A 16,480-nucleotide genomic window follows, 5' to 3' on the forward strand; every position below is an offset into this window, starting at 1 on the left:
CCTTATCACTCCCAGTTACTCCTTCCCTTATCTTCCCACTACACTTTGTTTACATAATCTAGTATAGCTTTTACCACAGTCTATAACAATAGGTGACCAGGAACAGCAAATGCGACGGTGGACCGAGCACTACCTCGAGCTGTACGCAACGAACAGCTCGTACACCGTAACAGACACTGCTCTTAACGCCATCCCAGACCTACCAGTCATGGAGGAGCTAGACACCCCACCTACTGCGGCAGAGCTCGGCAAAGCCATCGACCGCCTCGCTTGCGGGAAAGCACCAGGAAGCGACGGAATCCCTCCAGAAATCCTAAAGAGCGGGAAACCAGTCCTGCTACAGCCGCTCCACCATCTACTCTGTCTCTGCTGGAAGGAGGGTTACATCCCCCAGGATATGAGAGACGCCAACATTATCACCATGTACAAGAACAAAGGAGACCGCAGCGACTGCAACAACTACCGGGGCATCTCTCTCCTCAGCGTCGTCGGCAAAGTATTCGCCCGGGTCGCTCTTGCCCGCCTGCAGACCCTTGCTTCCCGCGTCTACCCAGAGTCCCAGTGTGGTTTCAGAGCTGGCCGATCAACAGTGGACATGATCTTCTCCCTACGCCAGCTGCAGGAGAAGTGTCACGAGCAGCATAAACCACTCTACCTCGCCTTTATTGACCTCACGAAGGCGTTTGATCTGGTCAGTCGAAGCGGACTCTTCAGCTTGCTACGGAAGATTGGCTGTCCACCACATCTGCTTGCTGTGGTCATGTCCTTTCACGACAACATGCACAGCACGGTGTCCTACAACGGCGCAACCTCTGAGGCCTTCCCAGTCAGCAGCGGAGTAAAGCAGGGCTGCGTCCTCGCGCCTACGCTGTTCGGAATCTTCTTCTCCATGCTCCTCCAATACGCCTTTAAGGACTGCAGCGAGGGTGTCTTCATTCACACCAGATCCGATGGCAAGCTCTACAACCTGGCCCGTCTACGAGCCAAGACCAAAGTCAAAGAGGTGCTCATCCGTGAGATGCTCTTCGCCGACGACACAGCTTTGACATCACACTCCGAAGAGGGACTCCAGCAGCTAGTCACTTGCCTTTCCCACGCATGCAAGGAGTTCGGACTAGCCATCAGCCTGACGAAGACGAATGTTATGGCTCAAGGCACGGGGACTCCCCCATGCATCACCATCGACGGATACACCCTGGAGGTTGTCAACGACTTCACTTACCTCGGGTCCACCATCTCGAGCTCTCTGTCAGTCGACTTGGAGGTCAACCGGAGAATCGCCAGGGCAGCCACAGTTATGGCCAGACTGAATCGGCGAGCGTGGAACAATTCCAGCCTCACTGAGAAAACCAGACTGCGCATCTACCAAGCCTGCGTACTCAGCACTCTCCTCTATGGCAGCGAGACGTGGACCACCTACGCAAGGCACGAAAGAAAACTCAACAGCTTCCACATGAGGTGCCTGCGACGTGTCCTGCATGTCGCCTGGCAGGATAAGGTCCCCAACACCGAGGTGCTGAAGCGAGCCAATATGAGCAGTTTGCATGCAGTTCTTAGCGAGAGACGCCTCAGGTGGCTCGGCCATGTCAAAAGAATGGATGCAGGCCGTATCCCCAAAGACCTCCTCTACGGCGAGCTAGCAGAAGGCAAGAGGATGACAGGGCGCCCAAAACTGCGGTTCAAAGACATCTGCAAAAAGGACATGACACAATGCTCCATCAATCTCAACACATGGGAAGTTCAAGCAGACGACCGCCTAGCCTGGAGGCTCGCGGTCAGGCAAGGTACGTCACGTGCAGAGGCTGCGCGCAACGAGGAGGCGGTCCAGAAAAGATCGAGGCGGAAGCAGCTTCAGCAGCAGCAACAACAGCCATCTGCCTTCACCTGTACCAAGTGCGGCAGGGATTGTCACTCCCGAATCGGACTGCACAGCCATTCTCGGCGGTGCAGATAGACTCTCAAGAAGCTACGCCATCGTCTCTCGAGACGGACGGCTGCCGACGACGATAACAATAGGTAATATTTGGGGGGTATCTGCTACATTCTATGTCTCTAGAACATTTCACAAACAGGTAAAACCATTCTCAGTTCCAGGTATATCTGACTCAACACCTATGCTCTACATTTCCTAAGTTAGACTGCAGATAGAGGCTGTTCCTTAATTTTCCTTGATTAGCCATAGTATAGTACCTAGCAGATACCAGGGTTCATTAGATGTTTATTGAATAAATGAATATGAAAACTTATATAATCACTAAAATTCAAATATTTGTATGCTTCTTGATCATCTGTTCTGCTCCACTGATCTTTTCATCTGTTTCTACAAAGGTGCCATTATTTTAAAATTACTAAATTTTATAGATAATACTATCGGGTGAACCAGTTTTCCCACCTGTTATCCTTAATTTTAAAAGATGTCATTTTGCTTTGACATGTCTATTCTTCTAGATGAACTTCCTAATTATTTTGCCAAGTTTTAGGGGGGAAATCTGTTGCCACTGTTGTTTGGGATCACACTGAAGCGACAAGAGTAATTTGGGAGAAAATGACTTCTTTTTTTCATATTGAGTCTTATCCAGGAGCAAGCTGTATTGTCTCACTCATTTAAATCCTTTTTTATATTGCTCAATAAAGTTTTAACACAGGTCCTTCATATTTCTTAATGAATTTATTCCTAGTTATTTTACTTTATTTATTGCTATTTTGAGTCTGAACTTGGCTTTATTGTGCTATTTGCCACCTAGAAAACATTTCCCTTTCTACCAGGAGCACTCCTTCTCTATCCTCAGACCATGGGCACCTGGGGGTCCAGCCAATTAGAGAACCGTAGCCCTGTCCCCATGACTGGCTCAGGAGTGGGAAGTTACTCCAGGCTGGGCTGATGAGAGTAAACCCTGTGCCTTATGTAAGAGCAACTGAGTAAAGTTACGCTTATTTTCCTGCTTGATTTGAACCTGGGCAGATGAAGACCTGGCGCTCCTAACAGTCATCTTGACCTTGCATGGAGCCTGAAAATAAAATCAAAACGAACGAGAGTACAGTTGAGAGTTGGAGAAGTGCCAGGTTCTGATGACATTATGTGAAGCCTTGAATCTAGCTCTGTAGCCCTTACCCTGAAGGGTAGCCAATAAATTCTGTTTTGCTGATGCCAGTTTGAGTGTGTTAGTGGCCACCTGGCAACCAAAATATTCTGGAATATATATATTAAGTATAAATGCTAGAGTTTGGTTTGAGCCAGATTTTGTTCTACAATGTCCAAGATGTATCCATCTAGTTCTACTTTATTAAGTATATTTTAAAATTAGGAGACACTGAATTTTATCAAATGCTTCTTTGGGCATCTTTAGAGATTATTTTGGCCTTTTACTTTTGATCTATTAACGTATAAGTTATGTTGTTCACTGCTGTTTCGCCAACACAGTGCTAAGTATGTGGTAGGCTCTCGATAAAACACCAAATGAATTAACTACTGTACTCAATGTTACCAATATTTTACTTAACTAAATTTAATATTGGTTACTAAGATTGAGCTCTCATTTCCTTTTTAACTCAGACAACTTGTCTAAGTTTTGGCATTAGTGTTATGCTGTACAAACTTTCCTTTTTCATAAAATTGAATATTTCATTTTTAAAAGCACTGGGAATACCTTTGATCATTTGAAATTGTTCACCAGTAGAATTACCTACTCCTTGTTCTTCTGCAAAGATAGCTCCTTAGCAATGTTCCCAATGTCTTTCTTCTTAGGCAAGATTTATTAATTTGTATTTTTCTAGAAAATATCCAGGTTTTCAAATTTATACACACAATGTTTTAATAATTCTTTTAATTTCCTCTGTGTTAGTGATCATTTTCTCCATTTTGTTTTTAATTTTTACATTGGGGTATTTCAAATTGATTTTAGGTTGTCTGGACAGGTATTACATCTGCTAAACTAAATTTGTACCAACAGATATGCAAGGTTGTTTAGCAAGCATTCTGTTAGGGATGATATAAACATGGGAAGAACTTTAAGGATTTTTTAAATTGTATTTTATTGATTATGTTATTACAGTTGTCCCAATTCTTCCCCCTCCACGCAGCACTCCCCACTCCCTCAGGCAATCCCCCCCCCACTGTTCATATCCATGGTGCATGCGTGTAAGTTCCTTGGCTACTCCACTTCCTATGCTGTACTTTACATCCCCAGGACTATCCCGTAACTACCCATTAGTACTCCTTAATCCCCTCACCTCTTCACCCATTCCCCCAATTTACCTATCCCCCCTCCCATCTGGCAACCATCAACACTCTCCATATCCATGATTTTGTCTCTGTTCTTCTTTGCTTCGTTTTTTAGATTCAGTGTTGACAGGTATGTATTTACTAGACACCACCCCCCCGTGATAGGTGAAAATACGCAAAGTAGGAACCTTACATTTATTTTAGTATTTACATATATTTTAAGGCTTTATAAACCCTTCCCACACACTTATAAACCATTCCCAGTCCCTTATTAACGTTTTCCACACTTTTATACACTGCTTATGTTCTTAAACATATTCTACACTCTTAAACCTACGTAACTTCAACAACATACATATGTATACAGTATCGCAAAATCCCGTGATATAGCGAAAAATCCGCGATAAATAATTAAATGTAATATTTTTAAAAGTCCCGCAATAGAGTGAGGCCACAATAAGTGAACCGCGATATAGAGACAGACTACTGTATTACCATTTTATTGTTCATAGTTTTGATCTTCTTTTTTTCCCTCTTTTATTTTTTGTTTTTTTCAATTACAGTTGTCCCCTTTTCTCCCAATTTCTCTCCCCCACCCAACCCACCCCCTCTCTCGCAATCATATCCCTCCCCGTTGTCCATGTCCATGAGTCATTTATACGGGTTCTTTGACTAAACCCTTCCCTTCCTTATCCCCCTTCTCTCCCTCCCCCCTCCCCCCTATTGACTGCTATTCTGCTCTTTGTTCTATTTAGTTCGTATGTTTGTGTTGTTCTTTAGTTTCCTGTATTAGGTGATATCATATGGTATTTATCTTTCTTTGCCTGGCTTATTTCACTAAGCATAATTCTCTCTAGTTCCATCCACGTTGTCGCAAATGGCAGGAGTTCCTTCTTTCTTTCTGCGGCATAGTATTTCATTGCGTAAATGCACCACAGTTTTTTGATCCACTCATCTACAGGTGGGCACTAAGGCTGTTTCCAGCACTTGGCTATTGTAATCAGTGCTGCTATGAACATAGGGGTGCTGATCTTCTTTTCTTAAATAAGTCCCTTTAACATATCATATAATAATGGTTTGGTGGGGGTTCTTTTTTAAGGCTGTTTTTGGAAACAACTAAAAGGAAAGACAAAAGGCATTTCAGTGGGGACTTCAGTGCCTTTAAGCCAGTGACAGCAGGCTTTATTCAGTATGCTCATTTCCCTCTCTGATATATACAGAAACACAACATGCCCTGTAGAGATTCTCCTCAGTGCACTTCACACTGAGTGATTTGGGTTAAATAGATTAAGGACTTGCAAATAGTCTAGAATTATATATAATAGATCATTCTGAATCACAGAAGTAGCATGGAGACATTACTGGGTAATCTCTTGGGAAGATATAAAATCAGAATGACCAATAATACCCACCAAAAGAAAGGAAGACCTTCATTTCACTTTTGCTATCTTATGGAGGGGGAGGTGTCAGAAAATTCTTACAAAGTAGACATGCAGGGCAACACCTCAGTCTTGCTACTTTAACTGTTCTCCTGTGGAGAGTGGTATAGAATATCAATATATAAATAATTGCTTGAAATGGAAAAATTAAATTAAAAAGTGTGAAAAAGAGAAAATTGTTTGTAGTAGTATGTCCACCCCCTAACAGCTATAAATTACTCATAAGTCTCCCCCCGCCTCAAAAAAAAAGTGTGGCAGTTTCTTTTCTCATTGTCATCATTTTTATAAAGATTTATTTATTTTTAGAGAGGCTAAGGGAGAAAGAGAGGGAGAGAAACATTGATGCTTGAGAGAAATATCAATTGGTTGTCTCTTGCACGCCCCCAGCTGGGGACCCAGCCTGCAACCCAGGCATGTGCGCTGATCAGGACTCAAACCAGCAACCTTTAGGTTTGTGAGATGATGCCCAACTCACTGAGCCACACCAGTCAGGGGAATTACTCGTAAGTCTTAATGTCACTGTACTGAGCTGGAGCTGAGTCAGCTGTCAGCCTGGCTGCAGTGAAGCAGAATTTAATCTCTCTTCCCTTTTCATTAGAGGACTTTTACTTCATGCGTCAGGACCAGAGGAAAGACCAATGCTTTGTACAGGAATTCCATCCGACTTGCCTCTGGAATAATCTTGTTCCAAGTTAATCAATTATTCTCAGTATAAACAAGCCGAGGAATTCCTCCCTTACCAATTCTCTGTCAAAGATGATCTAGAGAAATAAAGGAAGAACAGGAATGTTTACTGCTATATCTGCTTCAGATTCTCTGGAATCTAGCCACTCTGATTCATTAATGTATGCTTTGCTCCTTATGCACCATGTTTAAAGGCAAATGCTTAAAACAGAATAAAATGAAATATTAAAATTCCTTAACTTTTAGTAGTAATTCCCTAATTTTTATAAAAAAATCGGCATGTCTTTAGAGCCTGTCATATATGTATGTTCTATATATTAATAAATATGCCTTCTTTAATAAATAAAACCTCATAATTTTCCTGAAAAAAGAAGTACAATAATCCATACAATTAAATCAGATTTTACATAGCTGTCATAAAGGGCACTATTTATATAAAATTTAATATAATTAATGAGGTTTTGTTACAACATATTCCTTGAATTTTTATACCTGACTTTTTTTTACTTGGATTCTTAAAGGTAAGCTAAAATTTTTAAAGGGTGTTTTGCTCTAACTCTCTTCTCCCTCACTCTTCTTTTCTGTTGTCTTCACATTTCTCACTTTACTCTTCCCATTTGTCTAAATATTAAGGATAATATCCTTTTGTAATAATATCTTGCTCCAATTACCTTCACATATATTCAAAATATACCTGTATTATTTTCTCTTTTCCTCCTTTGATTAGTTTGAAAAAAGTTGTTTTTGCATTTTTGTTTCTTGCTAACACTATACACTTAACCAGTGGGTAATCATAATTAGAGCTAGCATTTGGCAGGCATTTTCTGTGGATCACTACACATAAGAAGATTTTAATATATTTTCAAACAAATAATGTAAAATGATACTCACCCACAGTCCCTTCTGTGCTATCCGTTTCCTTTGGGATGTAATGTGCAGAAAGATCACTCTGAAGGACTTCATCTGACGTGGCTCTGGCTAAAGCAGCAGCCAAAAAGGAAGGGCAATTACTGAAAGAGAAAAATAAAAGGCTATTTCAGTAAGAATTAAGAAACAATACATTCAACATTATTAATAATTACTCAATATATTACCTCAAAACAAAATTATACCTTTAAACAATATTCAACACATATTTATTGAATGCATATTACACACACACACACACACACACACACACACACACACACGTGAATAACGCAAAAACAGCCCGTGACCTAGTAGGGCACAGAATCCAGTAAGCAAACAGGACATAACTTAAAGTTGGGACAAGTTTTATAAAGGAAACAAACAGGATACAGTGAAAGAGAATAACAGAGGGAGCACCTACTTAGAATGGTCAGGAATGCCATCACTTTTAAGGATGAGAAAGCCTCAGTTATGTGGGTGTGGGAATTTTGGAGAGAATATTCCAGGCAGAGAAAAGAATATGCATACAGACCCTTTCTGAGTTTGGTATGTTAGAGGAAGTGAAAGAAGCCGAGAGAAGATGAAGTATAATGTGTAAGGGGGAAAATATTGCTTTGCTGTGTCAAAGGAAATTGGAAGGCAGCAAGAATAAAGGAGAGTGACCAATAAGGAGATTGTTGTGATCCAAGTAAGATGTAAAAAATAATGAGTATATTCTGGAGAAAGAAAACGTAGAACTTGCTGATTATTGCATGTAGAGGTAAGAGAGAGAAAAGAATTGAGGCTGAGCCCTGGGTTTTGACCTGAGCAACTAAGTAAATGGTGGCATCATTCACCCAGAAGGAGAAACCAGGAAAAGAAGTAAATTAGAAAACAAGAGTTCATTTTAGAATATTAAGTTGGAAATATCTACAATCTTCCAGTGAAAGTGTCAATGGTTAATTACACATTCTAGTGTAGAGCTCTTAAGATGTTAGGAAATTTGGAAGTCATGAATGTATGGATGGTAGTTAAAACTGTAAAATGAGAACTTCTATGGACCAGTGACCTCTATGTGCCTCTGTTTTCTCCCTTTTGGAATAGGAAGGTTATGTCTGCCTCACCATTTTATGTTGGTAGTGGTGGGGTAAGGGGTAATTTGCATTTTAGTCCCCAGGTTTTCAAATCAAGTGGAACTATATTCAGGGAGCTGTCACCAAGAAATTATACCCAAGGAATCTCACCTGCACCTGGACCTGACCTCAGTAAGATCCTGAACCTTACACCTGAGCCTGATGCCATAAAGGGGTGACACTTTAGGAGACTTTTCAGGGAGGGGATGAAGTGTTTTGCATATGGGAAGGATGTGAATTGTGTGGCCAGAAAAGACTGTGGCAGATTGTTTTTCTGGTTCCATAGACTCTTTAAGAACCTTACCATTCCACATAAAGAGGCAGTCTATGTGCCCTTCTTTGAATGTGTGACTTTGAATTTTTCTAAAAATGTAACAAGTGTCTCTGTGAGACTTCTGAAGTTTGGTCATACAAGACTGCATGACTTCACCTGGCTTTTTCTTCCTCTCTTCTCTCCTCGTTTTTTCTTCCTTTCCTCTGTCTTCTCCCACTGGAACATAATCAGGCTCATGTGGATATGAACTAAGGCTATCAGTCAGTAGCTATTATCAACTGCAGGACATGGAATGGCACAGGCCTTCAGATGATATCAGTCCTTAGCCTGATTTTGCCAGCTGAGGGCCCAGACATCATGGAACAGAAATAAGCTGCCCCTGTTTTGTCCAGTCTGAATTCCTGGCCCAAAGAAACTGATCATAATGATTGTTTGATGTCAATAAGTTTTGTGTTATTTTGTTACACAGTCATAGTAACTGAAAACCCAACATTTAAAAGCGTGGTAGAATATAAGGAAACTATAAATACTGAAAAGAAATATTAAGATAAGTAAAAGGAGAACCAAGAGAGACTATTTGAAGGAGGTCAACTATGTCCATACTGCTGAAAGGTCAAATAAGATAAGGAGAAAAATGGATACTGAATTTAGTAACATAAACCATCATTCACTGAGTACCAAGACAATTCAATAGAGGAAAGAACAGTCTTTTCAACAAGTGATGCTGGGACAACAGATATCCACACGCAAAATAATCAAATTAGACTCTTTCCTTCACCATATACACACATTTACTCAAAATGGATCACAGTACTAAATGTAAGAGCTAAAACTATAAAAATCCTAAAAGAAGACACAGGAGTAAAACCTCATGACCTGGCACCAAAAACACAAGCAACAAAATAAAAAATAAATAGGACCACAAATCAAGACAATGAAAAGACAACTCAGAGTAGTAGAAAATATTTGCAAATCGTATCTGCTGAGGGACTGGTATCTAGAATATGTAAAGAACTTTTATAACTCAATAATAAAAAACCAACACAATTTACAAATGGGCAAATGATATGAATAGCTATTTTTTTCAAAGAAGATAGAAACATAAATGGCCAATAAGCACATGGTACACGAGGAAAGGCTAAAGTAGTTCAGATATATATGTAAGTATATACTGAAAAAAAATTTTTAATGAAAAAAATTGAAAGCCATTGCCTTTTAATAATTATGAAGTAAATTGATGGCACCCTTTGAAATCCAAAGGATTTATAAACAATATTACCTTTTCTCCTTTCATGCTAAGTACATTGACTTTTTCCTTATGAGTCAAAATTTTCCTTCATACACCTGAATTCTTTGTCAGCATTGCTTGTCTTTACCTTTCAATCACGCTTTACTGTGAATAACTGAACACATCCAAATATTCTGTCTAAATGGACTTTATAGTAATAGTGTAACATTTATTTAGCCCTTTGGTTTGTTCTAAAATTTTTATTTAAAGTTACCTGAAAATCTTTATTGTAATCTTGTTTCCCAGAGTTTTAAAAAAAAGGACATCTTTTGTGTAATTATTAAACTATCTGGATCTAGGTTCACCGAAGGTAAGACTATGAAAACTTTTCGAGAATAAGGCAGAAACATTAGTCTTCATTAATGTGTCATCTACATTTTTAGTCACAGTTAATGTAATTTTTTACTTTTTGTCAGATAGAATGAAAATATTTTCAGTGAAGTAGGGAGGAAGATTAGCTGACTAATAGCTAGACGTAAAACATCAAGCTAGATTTTTCACCCACATCAGCTATTGCTACGTGTCAGAAAGCTATCAGTAGAATAAGTTCTTGTAGTTTTGACTCTGAATTGAAAGTGATCATTTCTAGAAAATCAAAACTGCAAATATATTTTTAAACACAGTCCCATCAGAGAATATTCAATACAACTCAAATAAAAGTTTATCATTAAAGCTTGTCATTTTCAACAGAATTACCAGAAGTGAGTAACATGATAATAACATGGCAAACTGCTTTTCATCATTTCTCACTCAATGCTTAAAAGAGTCTGATACAAAAGGTTTTTAAGTTAGGCAATGTATTACATAGCAAATATCAGAGGAGGGCTAATACTCATGGCAATTTGGAGAACTGGGGTTACGAATGTTATTATATTGAGAATATTGCTGAAGTAGAGTATGACTAGGAGGTTTTTTTATTTTTTTATTTTTTTTATTTTGCAGTCTGTATCACTTTGGGGGACTGGCTCTTTTAATGTCAAATTAATCTAGTCAGGACCCTCAGAAACAGTCCAAAAATGAGCCTTTGCTATTTGTTAAAGAGATATATCTGAGGTGCCTATCATTCCTATCTTCAAGTCATTCATGTCCTGACAACAAAAGGAAATGTGTTTTCATACCAACTTGTTACATTGTTTGTTTTAGATATCAAAGTGCGGACTTTATATACTCATAGGTAAAAATAAAATCCGTTTCTAGTTTATGTCTAAGTCACATGTAAATTATACATATAACCACCTCTGAACAATGCTGAAGTATCATTAATGTGTCATCTACAATACAGTTTTAGTCACAGTTAATGTAATTTAAGTTTCTGTGTATACTGACTTTCTCAGTGTTATATATTGTAAAGCAAAAGTTCAGACTATTAAGTTTCATACATTGAACTCTGTAAACAAAGCAAAAATTTTATTTTAAGGTAACACCAAATGTTCTTCAGAAAAATGCATGCGCACGCGCGCACGCACACACACACACACACACAACCCATAAAACTCAGATTCATGAATATTCTGACTGTTCTTCCCTGCTGCTCACATTGGCTAGTGTCACCTTTATTCTCAAAATATTTATCTGGGTAGGTCAATCTTGACTAATTCTATGTCAAAAATAACCACAGCCCAAAATATGCTTGGCGGAAGATTCTGAATTATAAAAATACAACTGCATTCTAATGACCTTCAACAGTTCAGAACTTGTCAAAGTTTTAATAGATTACTTTATTTTGTTTTATTTTAAATCAGTCTTTTCCCAAATTAGACATTTAAAAAGCCATATAGTATATCTGGGAGTAGTATCTGAGGATGAAGCAGATGTTAAATCACTGTTATGAACTGAAAGTTTATGTCCCCCTCCCTCAAATTCGTATGTTGAAATTCTAATCCCCAATATGGTAACTGGAGGGGGACCTTTGAACAGTGAGTAGGTCGTGAGGGTTGGGCCCTCATGAATGGGATTAGTGCCCATATAAAAGTGCTCTCACCCTTTAAACAATGTGAGGACAACAAGGAGAGAACAGTCATCTATGAACCACAAAGGACACCATCACTAGACAGCAAATCTGCTGGCACCTTGATCTTGGACACTGCAGCCTCCAGAATTGTGAGAAATAAATTCCTATTGTTTATAAGCCACCCAGTCTACAGTGATCTGTATAACAGGTCAAACAGACTAAGACAATCATTATGGGAACTACCCAAATCATTACTATGATAAGTGGATACAGGAATTAATTATTATATATGGGTTTTTGTTACCTGTAGATTTTTTCAGGTTTATTTAATTATTTTCTAATTACAGTTGACATATAATACTATATTAGTTTCAGGTATATATAACACAGTGATTAGACATTTATATACCTTACAAAGTGATCACTCAGATATGTCTAGTAACCATCTGACACATATATAGTTATTACAATATTAATGACCATATTCCCCATGAGGTTCTTTATATCCCAGTGACTATTTTTATAACTAGAAATTTGTACATCTTGATACTTCTCAGTATTTTAACCCGTTACCCCCAACCTCTTCCCACATGGCGACCATTAATTTGTTCTCTGTTTCTGTTTTGTTTGCTCCTTTGTTTTTCAGATTCCTCATTTAAGTGAAATGTTATGGAATTTGTCTTTCTCTGACTTATTTCATTTAGCATAATACCCTCCAAGTCCATCCATGTTGTTGCGAAAGGCAAGATTTCATTCTTCTTATGGCTGAGTAATAGTCCACTGTATATACAAGGGTGGAGAAAACTAGGTTTACAGTTGTGAGTACGCAAAACACAGTTCATTCTTGTACTATCTGTATTATAACCTACTTTTGTCCACCCCTGTATGTACCACCTCTTCCTTATCCACTCATCTACTGATGGACACTTAGGTTGCTTCCATATATTGGCTATTGTAAATAATGCTGCAGTGAACATGGGTGCATATATCTTTTTAAGTTCGTGTTTTGGGTTTATTCAGATAAATACCCAGAAGTGGAATTGTTGGGTATTTCTAGTAGTTCTAATTTTAACTTTCTGAGAAATCTCATACTGTTTTCGAGGTTGGCTGCGCCAATCTGCATTCCCACCAGCAGTGCATGAGGGTTCCCTTTTCTACATATCCTTACCAACACTGGTTGTTTGTTGGTTTATTAATGATGGCCACTTTGACAAGTGTGAGGTGATATTTCATTATGGTTTTAATTTGCATTTCTCTGGTGATTAGTGACGTTGAACATCTTTTAAAATAAATCTGTTGGCCATCTGTATGTCCTCTTTGGAGAAGTGTCTATTCAGATCCTCTGCCAATTTTTTAATCAGATTGTTTGTTGGATTCTTTTGTCTTTTTTTGTTTTGTTCTTTGTTTTTTGGTGTTCAGTTGTATGAGTTTTATATATTTTGGATATGAACCCCTTATTGGATGTATCACTGGCAAGTATTTTCTACTATTCAGTAGGCTTTTTTGTTTTGTTAATGGTTTTCTTTGCTTTAAATTTTTTTTAGTTTGATGTAGTCCTCATTTGTTTATTTTTTCTTTTATTTCCCTTCCTGAGGAGACATATCCAAAAAATATTGCTAAGAGCAATACCAAAGAGTTTACTGCCTATGTTTTCTTGTAGGAGTTTTAGGGTTTTAGGTCTTACATTTAAGTTTTTTAATATGGTCTAAGAAACTGGTCTAGTTTCATTTTTTGGCATGTATCTGTCCAGTTTTCCCCACACAATTTATTAAGAAGACTGTCTTTACCCCATTGTATACTCTTGTTTCCTTTGTCATAAATCAATTGACCATATTAGCATGGGTTTATTTCTGGGCTTCTTATTCTGTTCCACTGATCTATATGTCTGTTTTATGCCAGTACCACGTTGTTTTAATTACTACAGACTTAAAGTATAGTTTGATTTCAGGTAGTGTGATACTTTCAACTTTGTTCTTCTTTCTCAATACTACTTTGGCTGCTACCTAAAGATATTAAAGACAATTGCTTTAAAGACTATACATTAATATCTCAGTCACTCAGAAATCACTTTGTTCATAATTTAAACACTGCAATTTCCCTCTGTTGTTATAAGAATTTTTTTAACTGATGAAGAATAATTAGGGATCACTACTGACTTTGAAGCCTGGACATACATAGTTGCACACTGAGGAAGGCCTAAAATTTCTGACAATTTATTTGCTATTCAACTAACTTGTTGGAGACAGGAGGTTATAGCAGAAATATATGAAGGGAGCCAAGTTCTAATTCTAGCTGTATAACCTTAGAAAAGATGCTTAAACTCTTGATTTCAGTTTCCTCAACTGGAAAATTAAGAAATTATAATAAGCCCTGGCTGATGTGGCTCAGTGGATTGAGTGCCCACCTGCGAACCAAGGTGTCGCTAGTTCAATTCCCAGTCAAGGCACATGCCTGGGTTACGGGCCAGGCCTCCAGTTGGGGGCGCGAAAGAGGCAACCACACATTGATGTTTCTCTCCCTCTCTTTCTCCCTCCCTTCCCTTCTATCTAAAAATAAATAAATAAATTTAAAAAAAAAAAACAACTTGAATTTATTTATTTATTTTTTACGAAATAGTAATAAAGTAACTCTAAAGTCTCTTCCAGGTCTAAACTTGTAATTCTATAATTTTATTTCGAATAACATTTTGAATTTCAAAGATAGGACAAAGGCAGTTTAAATTAAGACACACTTCTGATCCAAACAAATGTTTTCACATAGGCCAACAGAGTGGAAATAAACTCCACAGATTCCTTTTACAGGCAATATGGGAGTACTCTGTTTTACACACTAGGTTTATTCTTTAAAGATATATGTTTATTTTGATAAATGTAATCAATCTTTGCAGTGAATCTGCTAGTTAGAAAAGGATCGTTCAGATTTTGTATAGCTTGCTTTTTAAAAGAGACAAGTGTATTGTTAGTAACTGGTTATGAAACTATATTTCAAAGAAGGGAGCACTGTTTCCTACCTTTTTATATGTATTTATAAGAGTTTATTATTCTATTTCCACTCTATAGGCTGACATAGTCCAATCCACATTTTTTTTAAATTTATTTTTCAATGATGGTTTTTCATTAGAGAAAAGCAGTCAGATTGTAATTAAATACAAAAACCACCTCTCTTTTTTCAGCACTATCTACTGCCATCTTGGTTTATAAAACAGAAACCACAATAAATTATTCTAGCATAAAAACACATTTATTACATCATTTTCAAGTATAAAGGAGGAGTAAGGTCTATTAGATAGACAGGATATTTTATTCAGATCTTTTCCTAAATTAACTTGTTTAGTACCTTCCACATGCATTTTAAGATAACATACATTTTAAGACTGAAAACTGAATTCTTGTTATAAACCAAGCCAGGAAGCATTTTCATCACAATGCCAAACCTACACAAATCACCAAAGACATTATTAGATAAATTAGAGGTTTAAAAGTACATCCTTCCTGACACCGGCAACGTGGGCGTGAGCACAGCACCCACAGCTGTGTTTCTGCAGTCTTGGCATAGCATTGCTAGGGTAATAGAAACTCTTGAAGGTGGGACGTTCCCATCAGTTAACTTGGAGAGAGAGTCATCTGTAGCAGCTTCGTCTTAGCCCACATATTATGATGCTAGCTACTCAGTATGCCCTTGCTGGGGGGACAGCACTGAAATGTTGAATTTCTGATCACCCCCCAGTTAATCATATGTATTCTAAATCTAGAATAACATATTAAACTAAAAATAAAGAAGGCAAATCCTCCACCTGACTTCGTATTATTTTCCTTAGTGGTCTAAATGAAGTTAAAATCAGTACTGAGTTTTTTCCTCTTTAAGCTATTTTCTTTCTATAGCAACCTCTAGGAATGCCACCTGGATGCCCACACAGCACAGGTTCTCTTAGTTAGCTTTTCTGAATCTAAATGATGTTACCCACCAAATGACTAACTCTTACAGTTGTGGGTTTGGGGTCCTCACAACAGAAATCTCATTGCTTACTGCTGCTATCAATGTAATTTTAACAACCATTGTTCACACTGACCAGGCTGACATGCAAACAAACCCAACAGTATCCTAAGTTTTCTGTGAAAAGCAATCGAGATGTTAAGTATTTACCAAAGATCGAACTACCAATAGTGTCCCAAGACCATAAAAAAAAATGAGGGCTTAGCAGTAACTACCTTTCTTGCGAACCTTACCACCCACCCCACCCCCGCAATGTCCAAAAGGAATAGCAAGTCTACAGCATCACCAACGTGACCTTCCTGTTGCTAAATCCTACAGCCTGTTCTCAGGGCCAGCTCACCAGGGGAGCATCTGACTACTGGCATTCCCTCTACTTTTATACTCTTCTATTTTCTTTAGGATTCCAGAGCATCATACTTTCCTATGTAACTCACATCACAATCTCCTTGAGGTTCTTCCTCTTCTCTGCACTTGTAACTCTTCCCACTATGTCGCAAGTCTTTTCCTTTTTGCATAGCCTTTATCAATTTCTAGTATACTGTATGAATTTATTTATTATGTTTATTGTTTATTTTATGTCTCCACTCTTCCACCCACTAGACTGCAGA

At 38.1% G+C, this 16,480-nt stretch overlaps 1 protein-coding gene across 1 annotated transcript in view; it reads right to left on the reverse strand.

Annotated features, from left to right (window-relative positions):
* The window catches only part of PPM1E (protein phosphatase, Mg2+/Mn2+ dependent 1E), a 107,496-nt gene that overhangs the window by 16,563 nt on the left and 74,453 nt on the right, over nucleotides 1-16,480 (reverse strand). Inside the window, exon 2 of the mRNA XM_090292592.1 lies at nucleotides 7,237-7,355. Within this exon, the coding sequence (XP_090148718.1) occupies nucleotides 7,237-7,355 (119 nt within the window). The remainder of the gene's footprint in view (nucleotides 1-7,236; nucleotides 7,356-16,480) is intronic.

The sequence above is a fragment of the Furipterus horrens genome, unplaced genomic scaffold (assembly GCF_987537825.1).
Source record: "Furipterus horrens unplaced genomic scaffold, mFurHor1.1.pri manual_scaffold_11, whole genome shotgun sequence".
Taxonomy (NCBI): domain Eukaryota; kingdom Metazoa; phylum Chordata; class Mammalia; order Chiroptera; family Furipteridae; genus Furipterus; species Furipterus horrens.